This window comes from Rhinoderma darwinii, chromosome 2 (genome assembly GCF_050947455.1).
Source record: "Rhinoderma darwinii isolate aRhiDar2 chromosome 2, aRhiDar2.hap1, whole genome shotgun sequence".
NCBI lineage: Eukaryota > Metazoa > Chordata > Amphibia > Anura > Rhinodermatidae > Rhinoderma > Rhinoderma darwinii.
The window spans coordinates 259,307,490-259,326,936 of NC_134688.1; the positions used below are offsets into that span (position 1 = coordinate 259,307,490).

A 19,447-nucleotide genomic window follows, 5' to 3' on the forward strand; every position below is an offset into this window, starting at 1 on the left:
AGATTCTCCATGCCCCTTATTAGCTTCGTTGCTCTTCTTTGTATTTTTTCCAACTCCAGTGCATCTTTTCTATGAACTGGAGCCCAGAACTGAACTGCATATTCTAGATGAGGCCTCACTAATGCTTTGTAAAGTGGTAATATTACTAGTCCTTCTCAATGAATTAGAATATCATCAAAAAGTTAATTTATTTCAGTAATTCAATTCAAAAAGGGGAACTCATATATTATATAGATTCATTACACACAGAGTGATCTATTTCCAGCATTTTTTCTTTTAATGTTGATGATTATGGTAACAGATAATGAAAACCCAAAATTTAATGTCTCCGAAAATTAGAATATTATATAAGCCCAATTTCAAAAATGATTTTTAATACCGAAATGTTGTCCTACTGAAAAGTATGTCCAGTATATGCCCTCAATACTTGGTCGGGGCTCCTTTTGCATGAATTGCTGCATCAATGCGGCGTGGCATGGAGGCGATCAGCCTGTGGCACTGCTGAGGTGTTATCAATGAGGCGTGGCATGGAGGCGATCAGCCTGTGGCACTGCTGAGGTGTTATGGAAGGCCAAGTTGCGTTGATATCGGCCTTCAGCTCGTCTGCATTGTTGGGTCTGGTGTCTCATCTTCCTCCTGACAATACCCTATAGATTCTCTATGGGGTTTAGGTCAGGCGAGTTTGCTGGCCAATCAAGCACAGTGATACTGCGGTTATTAAACCAGGTATTGGTACTTTTGGCAGGGGGGGCAGATGCCAAGTCCTGCTGGAAAATGAAATCAGCATCTCCATAAAGCTTGTCAGCAGAGAGAAGCATGAAGTGCTGAAAAATGTCCTGGTAGACGGCTGTGTTGACTCTGGACTTGATATATAACACAGTGGGGTTTAGGCATCCATGAGGGACAGTGTCAAATGCCTTTACAAAGTCCAAAAACACTATATCCACAGCGGCCCCTCTGTTTAGGCTTCTGCTCACCACTTCATAAAAACAAATCAGGTTGGTTTGACAACTTCTTTCCTTAGTAAATCCCTGCTGGCTGTCACTTGTAATTCTATTTTCTGTTATATACTCCTGTATATAGTCCCTCAAATATTTTTCCCATGATGGATGTTATGCTTACTGGTCTATAATTCCCAGTATGTGCGTTTCTGCATGTTTTACATAAAGTCTTGGCTGTGGATTTGCCACGGAATTGCATTGCAAAGGGTGAAATCGGAAGCAGTCCGCATCCCTCCATGACGCACCACATTCACCCCTAGAATCAATCCTTTCAGAGCAGAATACCAATGTAATATGATATTTGCTGGAGCATGCCACTTATTTTTTTTCTTTTTACCTCAGAGGTACACAGAGGCAGTATGACCCCATGACAGGCTGTGGGCATTGTCCTACAGATCTGTACAACACAGATTAGTAATACTAATTCGAAGCCTCCATCTTAGTCCCGGCAGATTTGACAGGAAGAATAGTGTAATAGAAACCACAACGGAACCAGACTGAAAGTCAATGTATACAACCAATACATAGGACAACCAAAATCCCCCACCCCATCATAGAAAGAATCGCATATTTATAATATACATTATATGTTGGGGGATGGGCCTATACAGCCCAATCTACACATGCTGTAAGTCATGGAAACTCACTAAAGGGAACTGAAAACCTACAAGAAAGAGGAGTCTATGGTCCACCAGTATCAATAGAAAACGTATACATTTTATTGGATACAAAATATAAAAACACACACACTAAAACAAAGAAAGATGATGGGTAAGATGTTATACTGTTTACATACTCTTACATCTTTCTTGTTTTATAACTATCTATATTGTGATATAGATCTGTCCTACAGATCTGTACAACACAGATTAGTAATACTAATTCGGAGCCTCCATCTTAGTCCCGGGAGATGCTGATTTAATTTTGATCTGTGGGTAACATACATGCGCGGGGCTCTCTACCACCGTTACCATCATAGATGTGGGGTTTATAATATATCTTGAGACTTCACCTCCCATATTTAATGATGTTTATGCAAAGTGTTAGATGTACTGATACAATTCATTTCGTACCAAGTCTGTATAGCCTATCTGCTGCCCGGCATTTATCTTCTCGTCCTGTGGTTAATCATCTCTGTTTTAATGTGTTTGTTTTTATATTTTGTATCCAATAAAATGTATACGTTTTTATATTGATACTGGTGGATCATAGACTCCTCTTTCGTGTAGGTTTGTAAGTCAATGTATGTGTTGTGCCACAGATCTGTGATTTGCGTTATAAATGGAAACCACAACGCAAGTTTGAAAGAGCCTTAATGACTTTTATTCCAACTGCTGTTTAAGTAATCATCATTCGTTGAAGAACACAAAAGGCATAATTTTTTTTCCCCCAACTAATAAATCACAATGTGTATGGCTGGGTTCACACTGTGCGTATTTGTTCCTTTTTTAAAATGCAGGTTTTTTTTGTTAAAAACGCAACAAAAATGCAGTGTGAACCCAGCCTATTTGTCTGTGTCTACAAAAGGGAAATTAGGCTCTGTTCACATCTGCGTTGGAGGCTCCATTAGGGGCCTCTGTCGCAGTTCCGGCAGAAATTACTGGAAAAAATAGTGCAGCCATGGACATCATGAAAAAAGCCAACGGAACCCATTAAAGTCAATAAGTTCTGTCAATCGCCTGTGGTATCCGTGGTGCAACGGAACCGTCAATTCTGGTTTTCCCTTGTTCTGTTCCTCTGACAGGGGCAGAATAATGGAAACCCACGACACAGATGTGAACAAAGCCTTAGATTGTGAATCCTACATAGGACAATATATAGCTACAGTATATACATAAGGTGCAGATGGTCAATGCACATATTTTTTTTAATTTTCTATATTTATATTTATTAATTTATATATTTTTCATTTTTATATGCTTTTTCCTTTCTGCTGTGATATTTTTGCACTTTTTCTAGTGTGATGTACACTTTACGTTTCAATTATTTATTTTATATGTTCAATTATTTATTTTATATTTATTCATTTTATATTGTACAGAGAATACAGACAATGAGTTAAAATGAGTCAAATCATGTCCTGCCCTTTTCTCCCTGCTCCTCCTCTCAGCATCCTGCTCTCAAAAATCTTCTGCCATCCCGTCACTTAATCTGTGTACTATTCGGAATTATCTAAATTGGAACCCTCAGTATACTGCCTGTCTTTTTTAAAGTTATCAAACACTTTACTTAAGGTAAGTCCTACTCACTGCGTACTAACTACCCTTTGCTGATAGTTTTAATGCTTTGCTTGCTGAAGAGCACCTCAATAGCAACGTAATGCTAATCCAGGAAATCCGCACTTTTTATTGTGTTTGTCTATGGCACATCTTAACAAAATTGATATATACCTAGTAAAATTAAACCGTTTGTTCTATTTAAAAGAGGAAAGTTTATGGAGTTTATGAATTTCTTTATGAGTCTTAAACTAAACATTGATGTATAGGTATTACAATCGGTGTATGTGGTTAAACAAACCAAAGAAATCTTAAAATGTAAGGACATCAGATATTTAAGAACATCCTTATGTTATTATATACATCTAACTATAATGAGTGCATCAATTGGAGAATACTGTATAACAACTTGGATCAGTTGTTTCCTATGTATTTTTAAAACCAACAACTAAGAAAAGCGAAATGTGTAAGAAATGTTAATGTTATGGATTGAAGTTTATATTGGATTGGACAGGATATTAAGATCCTATTTAGTATGTAAATGTATCCAGTATTATTGAATCAGATCATTATCTACACTTTTTGCCTATATCTTGAATAAATGACATGAATGGTTTAAAACAGTAAGTAGCGTTACTGCATAGGACACTTCGAATGTGTCAATATCATGAAATCGTAGCAAGATTTCGAATATAAGGGTAAAGAGTATAAAACACCTAACATAATTTTTGTACAAGATTTGTTCCGTTAATGTTAAGGTTAAGCTACTTGAAGACTTGGCTGTCTCCTTGCATTGTTTCAGGGCATCTCTGGATAATGTCTTCACCGTTAAGGCAGAAAGATTACTGACAAACACACAGCCTGATATAGACATGTCGGACACCTAGCCACCAGCTTTCTGTACTGATGGTAAGAGGGAAAGTACAATGTAAAAAAAGGTAAAGAATGGTTTTGATATAATACAAATACTATAGCCAAGATGATATAAATTATATAACTAATACCTATCAAATACATAATTTATTCACAGAGTAATCATAATGGAATAAAGAAATGTATAGGTGTAAGAGTTTATATAACAAAGGGAAAATTTTCTAATACTGGTACACTGACGGAGATAGAATTGTTTTTAGTTTACGCCAGATTCATTAACAAGGAGTGCGCCAGAATCGTCAACAGGGCGCGTGACTGGTTAATGAATCTGGCGTAGGCTTAATACAATGCCAGTTTGGACCTGGTGTTGTTTTTGGACACTTTTCTATGTAGAACATTTAAAGAAAATATTTGCATATTCGATCAGCGTGACTCTAAAGGAACGCCTACATTTTCAGACACATGCGTGTGTGTCTGGAATAGTAGCGCAGGGGGCTTCATAAACATGGTGCTCGAACCTTACACCGTATTTTTCAACATATTTATAGCAGAAACTTTAGTAAATACATTGATAAATCTGCCCCAATTATATTTAATAATAGGAAAACACAATATATATTGTACATATGTGTACAGTATATGTATATGGATGGCATATCTGACCAGTAAAGGTTTGGTACAATGTATAGAATTTGTTATATTACTGAAGCAGTCCTTTATTTTGGAGGCGAGACTAGGCTCTCTGTTAGGTATATATGGAATATAATTATAGGGAAGGTTCGAAGAAGAGTGAACAATTGGAAACCCCCTTGAGGCTACACAAAATAAAAATGGCAAATGCTCTGCAAAACATTGCACAAGGGGTTTGTCACTTCCCTTCTTCCATACACTAATTTCAATAGGATATCTTGCTGCGAAAAATCATTGGGTGGAATTTAAGACCGTTTCCATGCCAGTTTTCTGGCGCCATTATAATAACTTTGTCTCATGTTACTCCAGCTTGTTTCTTATTAAGATTAGCGTATAGAAAATCAGTCTTAAAAAATCCACCCCACTGTCGTGAAAAATTAACCTCATGCTATATTTCCACATAGATGCCGATTGCCTCTAAATATGAATATATGTGTTTGAAAAACTCTTTAAATAGGAATGCCGCTAAAAGCGTTTCTCTGACTTGGAATCCTTGACAAAAGAGGACAAGAAAAGTAGAAATTAGTCATTTGTTATTTTAGTCATCATTACTGGTTCTACACACCTCATCTGCTGCAGAACCTCTTTTTGAAGAGGATGTGAAAGCTGTATTTCAATTACTGTCAATCTTTTTAGAACAAGAGACTGCAGCAGTTGAAGTGTGTATTACAGTGCCATCGAGTGTGTTTCCCTATACAGTTCTAGTCACAGAATTCCTACCATATAGTGCCAAACACAATTTGCCCCTCCATATAATGTCACCCAGCGTGTGCCCCCATATAGAGCCAGTCATATTGTTCCCTCCATACAGTTCTAGGCACAATGTTTCCCTGCATACAGTGCCAGATACAATGTGCCCCTCCATACAGTGCCAGACATAGTTTGCTCCTCCATACCGAGCAAGCCACAGTATGTCCTCTAGTGTAGTCCCCAACTGATCTAACATTCATTTCCTATCCTGTTGATAGGTCATAAACTGTTGAGAAAACACCTTTAATCCCAGTACTAAGCAAAACACTAAATCTAATCCCATTGTGTATGGAGTAAAGAAAATGGTATCATTAATATAGAAAGAAAATGAGATTAGAAAAACAGGACATTTAACTTAAAGGAGTTTTCTCAGGATAGACATTGATGTCACAGTCAATGGCCAACCACACGGCCTCTGGAGAAAGCCAAGCAGAGTTGTAAGAGCCACAACACTTTGCCAGCATCACTGCCTCTTCATTCTAGCGACCAGGGTCACAGTGGTTGGACCCCCAACGATTGGACACTGACGGCAAAGCCTGACGATAGGCCATCAGTAAAATAACCACGTAGTAATGGTAATAGTATCATCAATCATAATTACTAACAAGAAAATATGGAAATCTATACATTGCTAGGGAAAAGGGGAAATAATTAACCTGTGAAAGGCTGTTTTTTCATACTCAAAAAACAAAGATTTTAAAGATGAATATAATGGAGTCCATGAAATTCCCTTAGTTTGATGTTTAAACAATGTATACTACCTTAGGTAGAGTCAGCGTTACGTTTTTCCTGGAAGAACTATCTCTATATTTTCTGCCAGCACGGTGTATTTTCACACTGCTATAATGGATACCGCATATGTTTAATACAGATAAGGCAATAAAAATGTACAGTAAGTGTATGACCATTGCTTTGTAGATATCTCTATAGTATTATGTTTAATATACAGTACTTGTATAGTGCTCGTTCTGATAGCATGTAACAAAACTTGTAGTTTAGCAGAACAAGATAAAAACTGAGATTTGTCTTTCCTTTCTGTGCTCACAAAGTTCTCATTCAGGAAGGATATGATGTATTTATACAGGTTTCGGAGCTGACTCGTTAAAAACAAAAGCTCCATAAATAATAGGGAGGAACTGACACTTAGCAGTACCACAAAACGTGCCGCTTTTATGCCTTTCCCAAAACATTTTTCCCAGCAGGGATATTTTAAAGGGAAATTCTACTATATACAAATATTTATCAGATTGCAATTGTTGTACATGTAACAATTAGAAGAATATATAGTTCACCGGACCTCAATCTCAACTATATAGACAAATGAAGAATTTGCAGCACTCCCAATTGTAACCAGAAAGATTTATTCACCCGTGTTCAGAGATTGCAAAGTTTCAGACCTTTTCCCCAACAAAAGGTTTGAAACATTGCAATCTGATCATGGCTGAATAAATCTCTCTCTCTCTCTCTCTCCATTAAATCGGTGAAGGGTTCTCCCTCTCTCTCCCCCTGCCTCTCATCTCTCTCTCCCTCTCTCTTTCCCTCCCTCTCTCCTACCCTCTTTTCATATCTCTTTCTCTCTCCCATTCTCTCTCCCACCCCATTTCAGGGGAAAAAAAAAATATTCAATTTCTTTTTTATGTCTGATGAAGTCAACCTTCTATGGATTCATTTGAATCATAATGCTTGGCTATTTCTGGCTGATACCAGAGAAAAATGACTGACAACAATGTCAGTGTATTGTATGGTTGTCATTATTTGGTGTTACATAGTGCCTACTGAGCTCATTTACATTGCTTGTTGTAAGCTACAACTTGACATTTCATAAATTTAATAATAGTAATGTATAAGTTGTATGGGAGTGGGGATGGTAGCTTGGAGATTCAGGGCGACGAGGCAGCTAGCTGCGTAGCAGTTAGAAGGAGGCGTAGAGGGAAGAGTGTCAGGGAGGCTAGTACTGATCTAGACTACCCTAAAAAGTTTGGGAATGAGGGGTCGTCAGTTCAGGGGTGCCATTGCTTCAGCAGGACACTTCCACTAGCGACCAAGGGAATGACTGCTCCAGTAAGAGAAATAATGGGATCAAAGGAAAGGCCAGACAGGTCCTTGTAGTGGGGTACTCAATAATTAGGGTAACGGCAAACTGTCACAGAGACTGGGAATATCGAACAGTTAGTTGTCTTCTGGGTGCTAGATTGGCATATTGCGGATTGGGTTGACAGGTTATTGGGAAGGTCTAATGAAGACCCAGAGGTCATGGTGCACATTGGCACCAATGACAAAGTCAGAGGTAGGTGAAAGAGCCTTTAACATGATTTCAGGGACTTGGGAAGTGAGCTCAGGGCAAGAACCTCAAATGCCATACTAAATAAGCAGCGGGAGATTAGGGAAGTAAATAAGTGGCTCAAGTATTGGCTCTTGAAGAATTAGACTGACTTCTCTGTTGGCTACAGGCTCTACAGGAGGGATGGGCTGCATCTGCATGGTGAAGGTACAGCGATGTTGGGGGAGAGATGGCTAGAAGGATGGAAGAGTGTTTAAATTAAGGACTTAGCAGGAGGGTAATTATATTATAGGAGGAGAAGGCAGTGTAGATGGTGAACTAGGGCAAAATCAGGGGTCTTAAACTCGGCTGGGTAAATGGGCCGCATATAGAAAAAATGTGAAGTTGACCGGCCGCATTACTTTCAAATTTGATACAATACAAGATTATTGTTAACCAATTAGTTATTTGAACTACTATAATAATACTACATTACTATAATAATACTACATTAGGATACCAAAACTACATTACTGTAACAACACTACATTACTATAATACTGCATTACTATAACAGTGCTACATTACTATAATACTACATTACTATAATAATACTACACTACTATAATAATACTACATTACTATAATAATACTACATTGGGATAACAAGACTACATTACTGTAACACTACATTACTATAATACTACATTACTATAACAATACTACATTACTATATTAATACTGCACTACTATAATAATACTGCATTACTATAATAATACTACATTACTACAATAATACTACACTACTATAACAATACTACATTACTATAAGGCGGGATTCACACGACCGGGTCCCGCCCGAGCCCGAGTGCCGGCCGGTAAAATCGGCCATTCTGCCCGGCCGGTTTGCATAAAGTTTTGCATCCGTGCCGGGCCGGGCCGGGCAGATCTGGACAGTGACATCAGCGGCAACTCCTGAAGGGGAATCCCCATGTGTTCGGGGATTCCGCTTCAGGAGTTTCCCCTGATGTCACTGCCCAGATATGGACAGAGACATCAAGCGCTCTGTCCAGGAGCGGAATCCCCAAAAACACGGGGATTCCGCTCCTTCAAGGAGCTAAAGTGCGGCTAGCACATAGCAGAGCGGGGAGATACCTCCCTGCTCTGCTATAGTGGCATCGCTACAGTAGTAACAGCCACAGCAGCAGCTGCTAGCGGCGCCATCGAAGGTGTCGCCGGGCCAGGGCGCTTTTAAAACAAGCAGGGGAAGGGAGCCAGCGCAGTGCTCCCTTCCACCTGCTGTACACCCCAGCCCTGCCACACAGTGTACAGCGCACAGCTATTCGTCAGAATGGCATCAACTCCTCCTCCTCACATGCACTCTGCGCTGTGAGGAGGAGGAGATAGAGCGCAAGTGACGGAAAACCCGGCCATCACTCGGGACACATCCCGGTGATGGCCGTGTATTACCCGTCCCCATAGACTTCTATGGGAGCCGGGCGGCCGGGTACCCGGACGAAGATAGAGCATGTCCTATTTTTTGACGGCCGGTTTTCCAGGCCGTCAAAAAATCGGTCGTGTGAATAGCCCTATTAGGGGTCTATTATTCCTAATGCAGCCGGGTGCCGGCCGATTTATGAACGGCCGGCGCCCGGCCGGGAAACCCTGTCGTGGGAATAAGGCCTAATACTACAAGGGAAAACAGCTCTTGATTTTCAGACGTTTTTTAAGCGACTCGCGAATTTTGCGGCGTTTTTCGTGGCGTTTTTTACACCCATTTTTGGAGCTTTTTTCAATAGAGTCTATGAAAAACAGCTCCAAAAACGCCCCAAGAAGTGACCTGCACTTCTTTCTCTCGGCCGTTTTCCAAAACGGCCGCGTAAAAAAACGGCCCGTCGGGAACTGAACACCGTTTTTCTTATTGAAATCAATTTGCAGATGTTTGGAGGCGTTCTGCTTCCGGTTTTTCGGCCATTTTTCTGGTGTTTAGGGCCCAAAAAACGTCCGAAAACACTCAACTCTCAATACAACATTACTATAACACTACATTACTATAACAATACTACATTACTATAATAATACTACATGACTCTAAAAATACTACATGACTATAATACTACATTACTATAATACCACATTACTATAACAATACTTCATTACTATAATAATACTACATTACTATAACAATACTACTTTACTATAATACTACTACATTACTATAACAATACTACACTACTATAATAATACTACATTACTATAACATACTACATTACTATAATACTACATTACTATAACAATACTACATTACTATAATACTACATTACTGTAACAATACTACATTACTATAATACTACATTACTATAACAATACTACATTACTATAATACTACATTACTATAACAATACTACATTACTATAATAACACTACATTACTATAACAATACTACATTACTATAATAATACTACATGACTATAATACTACATTACTATAACAATACTACTTTACTATAATACTACATTACTATAACAATACTACATTACTATAACAATACTACTTTACTATAATACTACTACATTACTATAACAATACTACTTTACTATTACACTACTATAACAATACTACGTTACTGTAACAATACTACACTACTATAATGCTACATTACTATAATACCTTGTTACTATAACAATACTACACTTACTATAATAATACTACATGACTATAACAATACTACATTACTATAATACTAGATGACTATAACAATACTACATGACTATAATACTACATTACTATAACAATACTACTTTACTATAATACTACATTACTATAACAATACTACATTACTATAACAATACTACTTTACTATAATACTACTACATTACTATAACAATACTACTTTACTATTACACTACTTTAACAATACTACGTTACTGTAACAATACTACACTACTATAATGCTACATTACTATAATACCTTGTTACTATAACAATACTACACTTACTATAATAATACTACATGACTATAACAATACTACATTACTATAATACTAGATGACTATAACAATACTACATTACTATAATACCACATTACTATGACAATACTACATTACCATAACAATACTACTACATTACTATAACAATACTACTACATTACTATAACAATACTACGTTTCTATAACAATACTACATTACTATAAGACTACTACATTACTATAACAATACTACATTACTATAATAATACTACATTACAATACTAATACTACACTACTATAACAATACTACATTACTATAATAATACTACATTACTATAATAATACCGCTAGGTTGAAATCTAAGGGAAATTTGTGTGTTTACTCCACGTGCTTATCTTAACAATCCAGTGCCCTCTGTAGATACTGCCACAGTGCCCTCTGTAGATAGTGCCACACCCCCTAGAAGTTAGCACCACCCCCTGTAGATAGCGCTAACCCCCCTCCCTCATAGATAGTGCTATTGGAACTCCCACTATGAGTGGAATCCCCAGCCAGAGCATAGGCCGGGGATTCCGCTCTTAGAGGGAACCCCTGATGTCACTGTCCATATATGGACAGTGACATCATGGGCTACTCCTGGAGTGGAATCCCCTGCTACAGCGTCGGCAACGAGGATTCCGCTCCAGAAGTAGCCACTGACGTCACTGTCCATATATGGACAGTGACATCAAGGCCGTCCACGGGCACAACGCTTAAAGTAGCATTGTGCCCAGGGAATCCCTGGCGAGCGGAGGAGCTCTCTCTGCTCCTCCACTCTGAACTAATGCTGAAGCAGGGAGCTGATGGTTCCTTGCTTTAACATTGGGTTCAACTGTATCTGCGTACTGAGAACGCAGTTACAGTTGACAGAGGGACATACCCTCTGCCGCCCGAAAGAGCGGGACACAGCCTGGAATCCAGGACGGTTGGGAGGTATGCCCCGGGGGAATGTAGCACTATCTACATGGGGATTGCACTATGTACAGGGGGCCGTGTGGCCATTGCTCATCTACCACCAATGGACTGCCCTCCCTTATGACGTCATGAAGGAGTGCCTGCGCATTCCTCCTCCGGACTGCGCTGTCCTCTCCCGAGGGCTGCAGATGACAGCCTCAGGGGCCACATGTGGCCCGCGGGCAGCGTGTTTAAGGCCCCTGGGCTAAATAATAAAATTGGGGATGAAATGGAGGATGGGGTTGAAATTGTTAATAGGGACACAGTGGGCAATTTATTAAGATTGGCATTCCATATGCTAGTCTTAATTTAAATAAATTGGAGTAAGATGCGACCAGTTTTTTAAGAAGCGCACAACTCTTAATAAATTAGGTGCATCTTTGGCCATCTCAGGCGTAAATTATAGTAAACAAATGGGGCCCCCTCCCCCTAAGCTATGCCCACTGCAGATTTTTGAGCAAAAAACACGCTTTTGTGCAAATTGCGAGTTTTCCGCGCCAGAAAACTTGCTTAGAGGGCTTCATAAATTCCCCCCATAAAGTGCATGTATGCTAACGCCAGAAGCCTCACTAACAAGATTCTGGAATTAGAATTGATAATGCAGGAGGAGAACTGTGACATAGTGGGGATAAGTGAAAAATGGATGGATGATAGCTATGACTGGGCTGTTAATTTTCAGGGTTACAGTCTGTTTAGAAATGATCGCACTAATAAGAAAGCGGGAGGGGTTTGTTTATGTCACGATCTGTGGGTATGTGGACCCACTGGGCCGTACCGCCAATGCGGGATAGCAGCTGGCCACACAGTGTACCAAGTAAAGTGTATAGTCCGAGTAAGGGTACCTGTGATAGTTCAGACAGTACTGATGGTTAGGCTCAGATGGGACTTTGGCAGCAGACACCAGGCGTGGTGTAACACAGCAGACGTGATTGGTGGCACAACATGACTCCAACTCTCTAAAGCACAGGCACAAGGAGGCACGGGATACAGGTAGCAGGAACGGGAACACTGGGAACTGGAAAACACTAAGGGACCATTTTCAGGACTAACGCGGGTAAACACAACAATGCTCAGGCACTGAAGGAAGGGGCAGGCCCCTTCTTATAGTCCAGGGTGAGTATAGGCTAATTACAGATTTTCTACATGTGTGCACGCTGGCCCTTTAAGGCCGGGCACGAGCGTGCGCGCGCACCCTACGGGACATAGTAGAACGAAGCAGAAGTGAATGCTGGCGTCTCCTGAGGAGGAGGTGCGGGCCAGCGCTCACAGATCCATGGCCGCGGCCGTCAAGGGGTGATTAATTCTGACGGTCCGCGGCCCTGGACGTTACAGCTTATATGTTAAATCCTGCCTAAAGCTCATTCTGTGTGATGATATCTTTGAGGGAAATGATCATGTGGAGTCCCTATGGGTGGAAATAAGGCAAGGGAGAAAGAATAATAAAATACTGATAGGGGTTTGTTATAAGTCTCTAAGTATAATGGAAGCAGCATAAAATCTACTAATAAAGCAAATAGCTGAGGCAGGGAGATCGGTCAGGGTTGTGGGAAAGATGAATGGAGCAAAATACAGATATATTCTTAATGAAAACCTGATCCAGAGTGCTGTAAGGTTCATACTGGGCCAAAGGTTCACCTTCCAACAAGACAATGACCCTAAGCACACAGCCAAGACAACACAGGAGTGGCTTATGGACAACTCTGTGAATGTCCTTGAGTGGTCCGGCCAGAGTCCTGACTTGAACATCTCTGGAGAGACCTGAAAATGGCTGTCCACCGACGGTCCCCATCCAACCTGACAGAGCTTGAGAGGATCTGCACAGAAGAATGGCAAAAAATTCCCAAATCCAGGTGTGCAAACCTTGTGGCATCATACCCAAGAAGACTGGAGGCTGTTATCGCTGCCAAAGGGGCTTCAACTAAGTACTGAGTAAAGGGTCTTAATACTTATGTCAATGCAATATAAATTAGCAAAGATTACTAACATTCTGTTTTCACTTAGTCATTATGGAGTATTGAGTGCAGAATGATGGGGGGAAACTTGAATTTTTTATTTTTATTTTAGCACAAGGCCTCAACATAACAAAATGTGAAAACAATGAAAGGGTCTGAAGACTTCTCGAATTCACTGTATATACTTTATAGAAATTAACAAGTTAGAAACAGCAGGAAACCAATGTGATTAAATAAAACTGTAAGTGACGCAATAAATGATAAAATGATAGAGTTTAATTTACTAAAGCAGGATGGTAGTGACGAGGCATTAAATAATTAAAAAGGGAAAAAAAAGTTGTGAAATAGACAAATAAAGGCAGCAAAGATTGAAACTGAGAAAGTTGTTGAGAAACAAATTTAAGACTACTTATACTTTTTTTGGCAACTACATAAATAATGAGATACTTAAAGCTAAAAGTGTTAGCCTTCTGAGAAATAATCTTGGTGTAATGATTGAGGAAAAGGCCAATCTATTAAATGCTTTCTTCTCTACTGTATTTACACCGGAAAATCCGACGACAGATTACATGATTAGGGATAAAAATAAATTCTTCATTAAAGGGGTTCTCCAGGCAATAAAAATTGATGACCTATCCTCAGGTAGCCCCCTCTGTAAGTCATTACCTTACGCCTTTATGATCACAGGGTGCCGATGATTGTCATGGCAGCCTGGGAGCCTAATGAAAACCCCTAGGTCTGCCATCTTTCTGGCAGGGTTTATTAGGAGCCAGTTAAGAGTATTACACATTGTATCACATAAGTATTGCAGTGTATAGTAAGAACCGTCATTTAAATCCAGCCAATCCAAGAGCATGCATACACAATGTTCTAAATTGTCTCCTTATCTTCTTTCTACAGAAGGATGTGGATTGTGTGGTTGGGTCTTTCTTGAATCCCTCTGTGTGGTTTTGTAAGAATCTTTTTTTGTACACAGCAACATTTTCTGTAAACACAGAAAAATATATTTCTTTAAAGTGTACCTAACTTTTCAGAATAAACTGTCATATGTGTGTACATGGGGAATAACACTATTTCTGGCTATTAAATAACTTTTTTTTTTTTTAGCAGTTTTCCCATCTGCAGGTTCTATATCTAATTCGCAGTTTTCTCTGAGCTAGTAAGTGGAGCCTAACGACTATCAGTCTTCTATACACTGCACACATAGAAGAGTAGAATCCTGCTCTCCTATCTCTATCTATCACATATATAGAAGCAGCAGCATGGAAGACATTATACATCAGTACTGATTAGTGTAGCTGAGAATCCAGCACTGGGGTGACATAGAAAATTACCAGGAGCGTGTCCGTGTCTTTCTCACTCAGCTCCTGATTCCTCTCCCTTCTCACCCCTCCCCTCTCCATAGACTTGTATGCACGTTTTCTGCTTCATCGAACGGATGGACGTTTGCATGTCAGGCAAGAAATATCAGAGAACAAGCACCCTGCAACCATTGCTGGAAGAACACGAGCTGGTAGCACCAGTGTTATGTTCTGGGGAATTTTTTCATGGCATTCTCTGGGCCCACTCATCCATTTGTAAGGCACTCCGAACCGATTTAGGTATGAATCCATCGTTGCAGATCACATCCATTCATAAATGCTGTTTGTCTTCCCCGGGGGCAGATGGAATCTTCCAGCAAGACAATGCGACGTGTCACACGGCTAGAAATGTTTAACAGTGGTTGGAAGAGCACGACCAAGACTTCTAAGTACTTCCCTGGCCACCTATTTCACCAGACTTGAACCTAATCGAGCATCTGTGGGACCACCCCGATTGTCTTTTCGCTCTATGGATCCTCCCCCACGCACCCAAATGTGGGATGCACTGCAGTCAGCATGGCTCTCGATTCCTGAGACACCTACCAGCACCTTATTGAGTCACTCCCAGCCGTCTAGCTGCTGTCTGTGCTATACACGGCGGTTACTCTGGATATTAGCTGGTGGTCAGAATAATGTGACTCGACTGTGTATATCAAGTATACTAGCAGATTAACATAAGTTGTTTGAAAAGTAAGTGTCCAATTAAGGACCTAACTGATATTGGAGATAAAATGGAGTATAGGACAAGATGGTGGAGTTAATTTCTTTCACATTTCTCACCCTTTTGATCATTTCATTATCACCCACATATATGTTACATTATAACAGAAAAAGTTCCACCCTATATTGCTAAGGTGTAATAAAGAACCAATTTATATTAGAGGACAACTTTCCTAACTTGGGCCAACTCTTCATTGATAGCATGGATAGAACTAGTGGTCTCATTAATAATCCCATCCATAATACTAGCAACTCGTTCAATGTATTTGCTATATCAATTCCCATGCATTTCACTAACTATTATCCTACCTATATGTAAATGGCCCCTTTGACAGCCCGTACTTCACAGCGTATACAGATAAGCTGCATAGACCATGAGATGTTAGAAATCTAGCCTGCCTTATAGTAGCAATTTCATCTACTCATCCACATATCTTTATTGAGTTTATTGAAAGAAAACATACACATATACATATTTATTGAGTTTATTGAAAGAAAACATACACATATACATATATATATATATATATATATATATATATATATATATATATATATATATATATATATATATATATACATTATCTATCTAAATAAAAGACAACAGCAGGCCAGAGATGCCTCACAACACAAGGACCACTCCGGAGTAATCCCCGGTGAAATTACTCTCAGAGCATTGACTGTTAAAATGCAGCTAAATCAAGTTTGACAAATTCAGAATTAAAAAATTCACAATGCCACGTAAAAGCCTCTCGCATCTTCAGGATATCTTTTAACAGTTTTTTCACAGTCACACCTATTTACGTGACTATTGTGCAATATTTTCCATTGATGTGCAACTAAAGGTGAGAAAAGTTGTATGACAAATCATGTCATTGTGTATTATTACACATATTAAAGAGTTTTTCACATCATAAAGTGATGGCATATATAGGAAATGCCATCACTTATCCTAGAGGATCCAACCCCCACCAATGCAGAGAATAAAGGTGCCACAGCACTGATTTAGTGATGCATCTCATTTTAAGTTTGCCTGCACAACGGCTCATCTGGCCACAGGGCTGTGCGGGAAAACTTGTGCAGAGAAAATAGTGAGGGGACACAGTATTAAATCAGCAATGGGCCCCTTCATTTTTAGAATCGGTTGGTGTCCCAGAGGTCGGATATGCCATAACTTTATAAGATAGGAGTACCCCTTTAATAGCTACGTGATGTGCAGTGTTGACCAATGTATGTCACTTTATTACACTGGGATAATTGATGAGTGTATATTAGAAATTATTGCCTCCCAGAGAGAACACAGGATGCAATAAACAGTGCCTTCTGTGAGAAGCGGATTTCTCCTACTTGTAAAGGGAGCACTATCATGGTGTATCTTTGAGGCTGGGTTTACACCTGCATTGGTGTGTTCCATTGTTCTTCTCCATCAGAGGAGCCGAAAAAGGGAATAACGGAACCAACAGCACAACGAATACCGCCGGTTGCCAACAGAACCCATTGATGTTAATGGTATCCGTCGGGGTATACATGATTTTACCGGAGACAATAGGGCAGCATGCTGCACTATTGTCTCCGGTAAACCCTGCCGGATCTGTTACGGATCTGAGACAGCGGCCCCTAACGGAGCCTCTGATGCAGATGTGAACATAGCCTTAAGTGGGTACAAAGTAGGGCATCAGTTTATTCCAATATATCTGTAGTAAATACATCTTATATCCCCTCGGATGCCTTGTCTCTTTTACAGACCAGAACTGACACGTGCATGATTAAGTTGGATATAGCTAGGACAGGTTTTCAGCCTTTGGATATAAACAACAATGCAATTTTGTACTGACAGCAAGAAGAGATCTTGAAAATAATGAGGAATTGAAATACTAAGTATATTAGAATGTAGCATAAGGGTATGTTCACACGCAGAGTCAAAAAGTCTCAAAATACGGAGCTGTTTTCAAGAGATAACAGCTCCTGATTTTCAGACGTTTTTTGTGCCACTCGCGATTTTCGCAGCGTTTTATACGGCTGTTTTTGGAGCTTTTTTCAATAGAGTCTATGGAAAACGGCTCAAAAAACGTCCCAAGAAGTGTCCTGCACTTCTTTTTTGCGGCCGTTTTTTTACGCGTAAAAAAACGCAGCGAAAGACACTCCATCGGAACAGAACAACGTTTTCCGATTGAAATCAATGGGCAGATGTTTGGAGGCGTTCTGCTTCCGAATTTTCAGCCATTTTTCGGGCGTTTACGGCCCGAAAAAAGGCTGAAAATAGGCCGTGTGAACATACCCGAACTATTCATTATACAACCAACACCTTCAAGACGAAACACTAAAATTGATGTGAACTCATAATGTCACCGAACAGCACAGTTATTTCAAAAGATTTGTAACAAAGCAAAATATTGAGTCGTAAAATGTTCGGTAGCTTTTAGATATACTGTATCATCTACTATACTTTCTGTTAAAAATTGTAAAGTAAAAAGCATTATTGTTTTTTAGCTGTTTTTCATCATGGTGATTATCCAGCAATTCTTTACCAATGATGTGGAATCCACTCATATAAGCAATGCTAACATTTCACTCTAATTATTTCCTATTTTAGATACTATAACAAAGCAAAATGGGTGACTGGAGTTTTCTTGAAAAGTTGCTGGACCAAGTGCAGGAGCATTCTACAGCGATTGGAAAAGTCTGGCTTGTGGTTTTGTTTGTTTTCCGTCTCCTGATTCTGAGCTTAGCCGGAGAGTCCGTTTGGGGAGATGAGCAATCAGACTTCATCTGCAACACTAAACAACCTGGATGTCCCAATGTTTGTTACGATAAGGCTTTTCCCATCTCCCATATTCGCTACTGGGTGCTACAATTCCTATTTGTCAGCTCTCCTACCCTATTTTACCTGGGCCATGTGCTTTACATATCAAGGAAAGAAGCAAAAATAAGAAATAAGGAAAATGAGTTTAATATAATGGAGCATAAAGTCCATCGAGAAAACCATGATGAGAAGAAACCTAGGAAATTCTTGATTCAGGAGGATGGAAGGGTCAGGATTAGGGGAGCTTTGATGTGCACATATATCAGTAGTATCATTTTCAAGAGTGTACTTGAGGCTGGATTTCTACTTGGTCAGTGGTATCTTTATGGCTTTGTGATGGCTCCGAATTATGTGTGTGAAAGACCTCCATGTCCTCACAAGGTAGACTGTTTTGTGTCCCGACCCATGGAGAAAACTATATTTATTGTTTTCATGCTTGTTGTATCTCTCATCTCTTTATTCCTCAATTTACTAGAGCTGACTATCCTTATTATTCAGAGCATTTGCCGGAAGGTAAAACGTTGTAAATCAGTCAAATATACAGGTGCAGAAGAGATATTCCCCGGAAAGTCCTACAGCTCACCAAGTGCACCAGTGCTAGACAAATCTTGCCTTTATTTTCCTATAGACAAGGATAAATGTCCTGCTTACAAAATATCAGATGAGGAGAACTGGGCTAACTACAATACAGAAAAGGAGTTGGGATTAAATGTTGGATTACACTCGACCTTGGAATGTAATGTTTACTGTGATGACTCTACTAAAGCTTCCAGCCGATCAAATAGTTCTGTGTGGAAAAAGCAATACGTGTAAATTTGCCACCTTGACTAAACTCTACGAAAACTCCATTGAAAACTCC

The 19,447-nt window shown here is 39.5% G+C and overlaps 1 protein-coding gene across 1 annotated transcript; it reads left to right on the forward strand.

Moving 5' to 3' along the window:
* Positions 1–3,159: 3,159 nt before the first annotated feature.
* Positions 3,160–19,423, forward strand: LOC142742934 (gap junction alpha-4 protein-like). Its single transcript, XM_075853188.1, has 3 exons — positions 3,160–3,235; positions 4,020–4,155; positions 18,379–19,423. The coding sequence occupies exon 3, from the start codon at positions 18,397–18,399 to the stop codon at positions 19,399–19,401; it is 1,005 nt and encodes a 334-aa protein (XP_075709303.1). The 5' UTR covers positions 3,160–3,235; positions 4,020–4,155; positions 18,379–18,396; the 3' UTR covers positions 19,402–19,423.
* Positions 19,424–19,447: the final 24 nt, after the last annotated feature.

Excerpts from the sequence above, each read along its gene's own strand:
- LOC142742934 (XM_075853188.1), top strand. The coding sequence starts at position 18,397 with ATGGGTGACTGGAGTTTTCTTGAAAAGTTGCTGGACCAAGTGCAGGAG.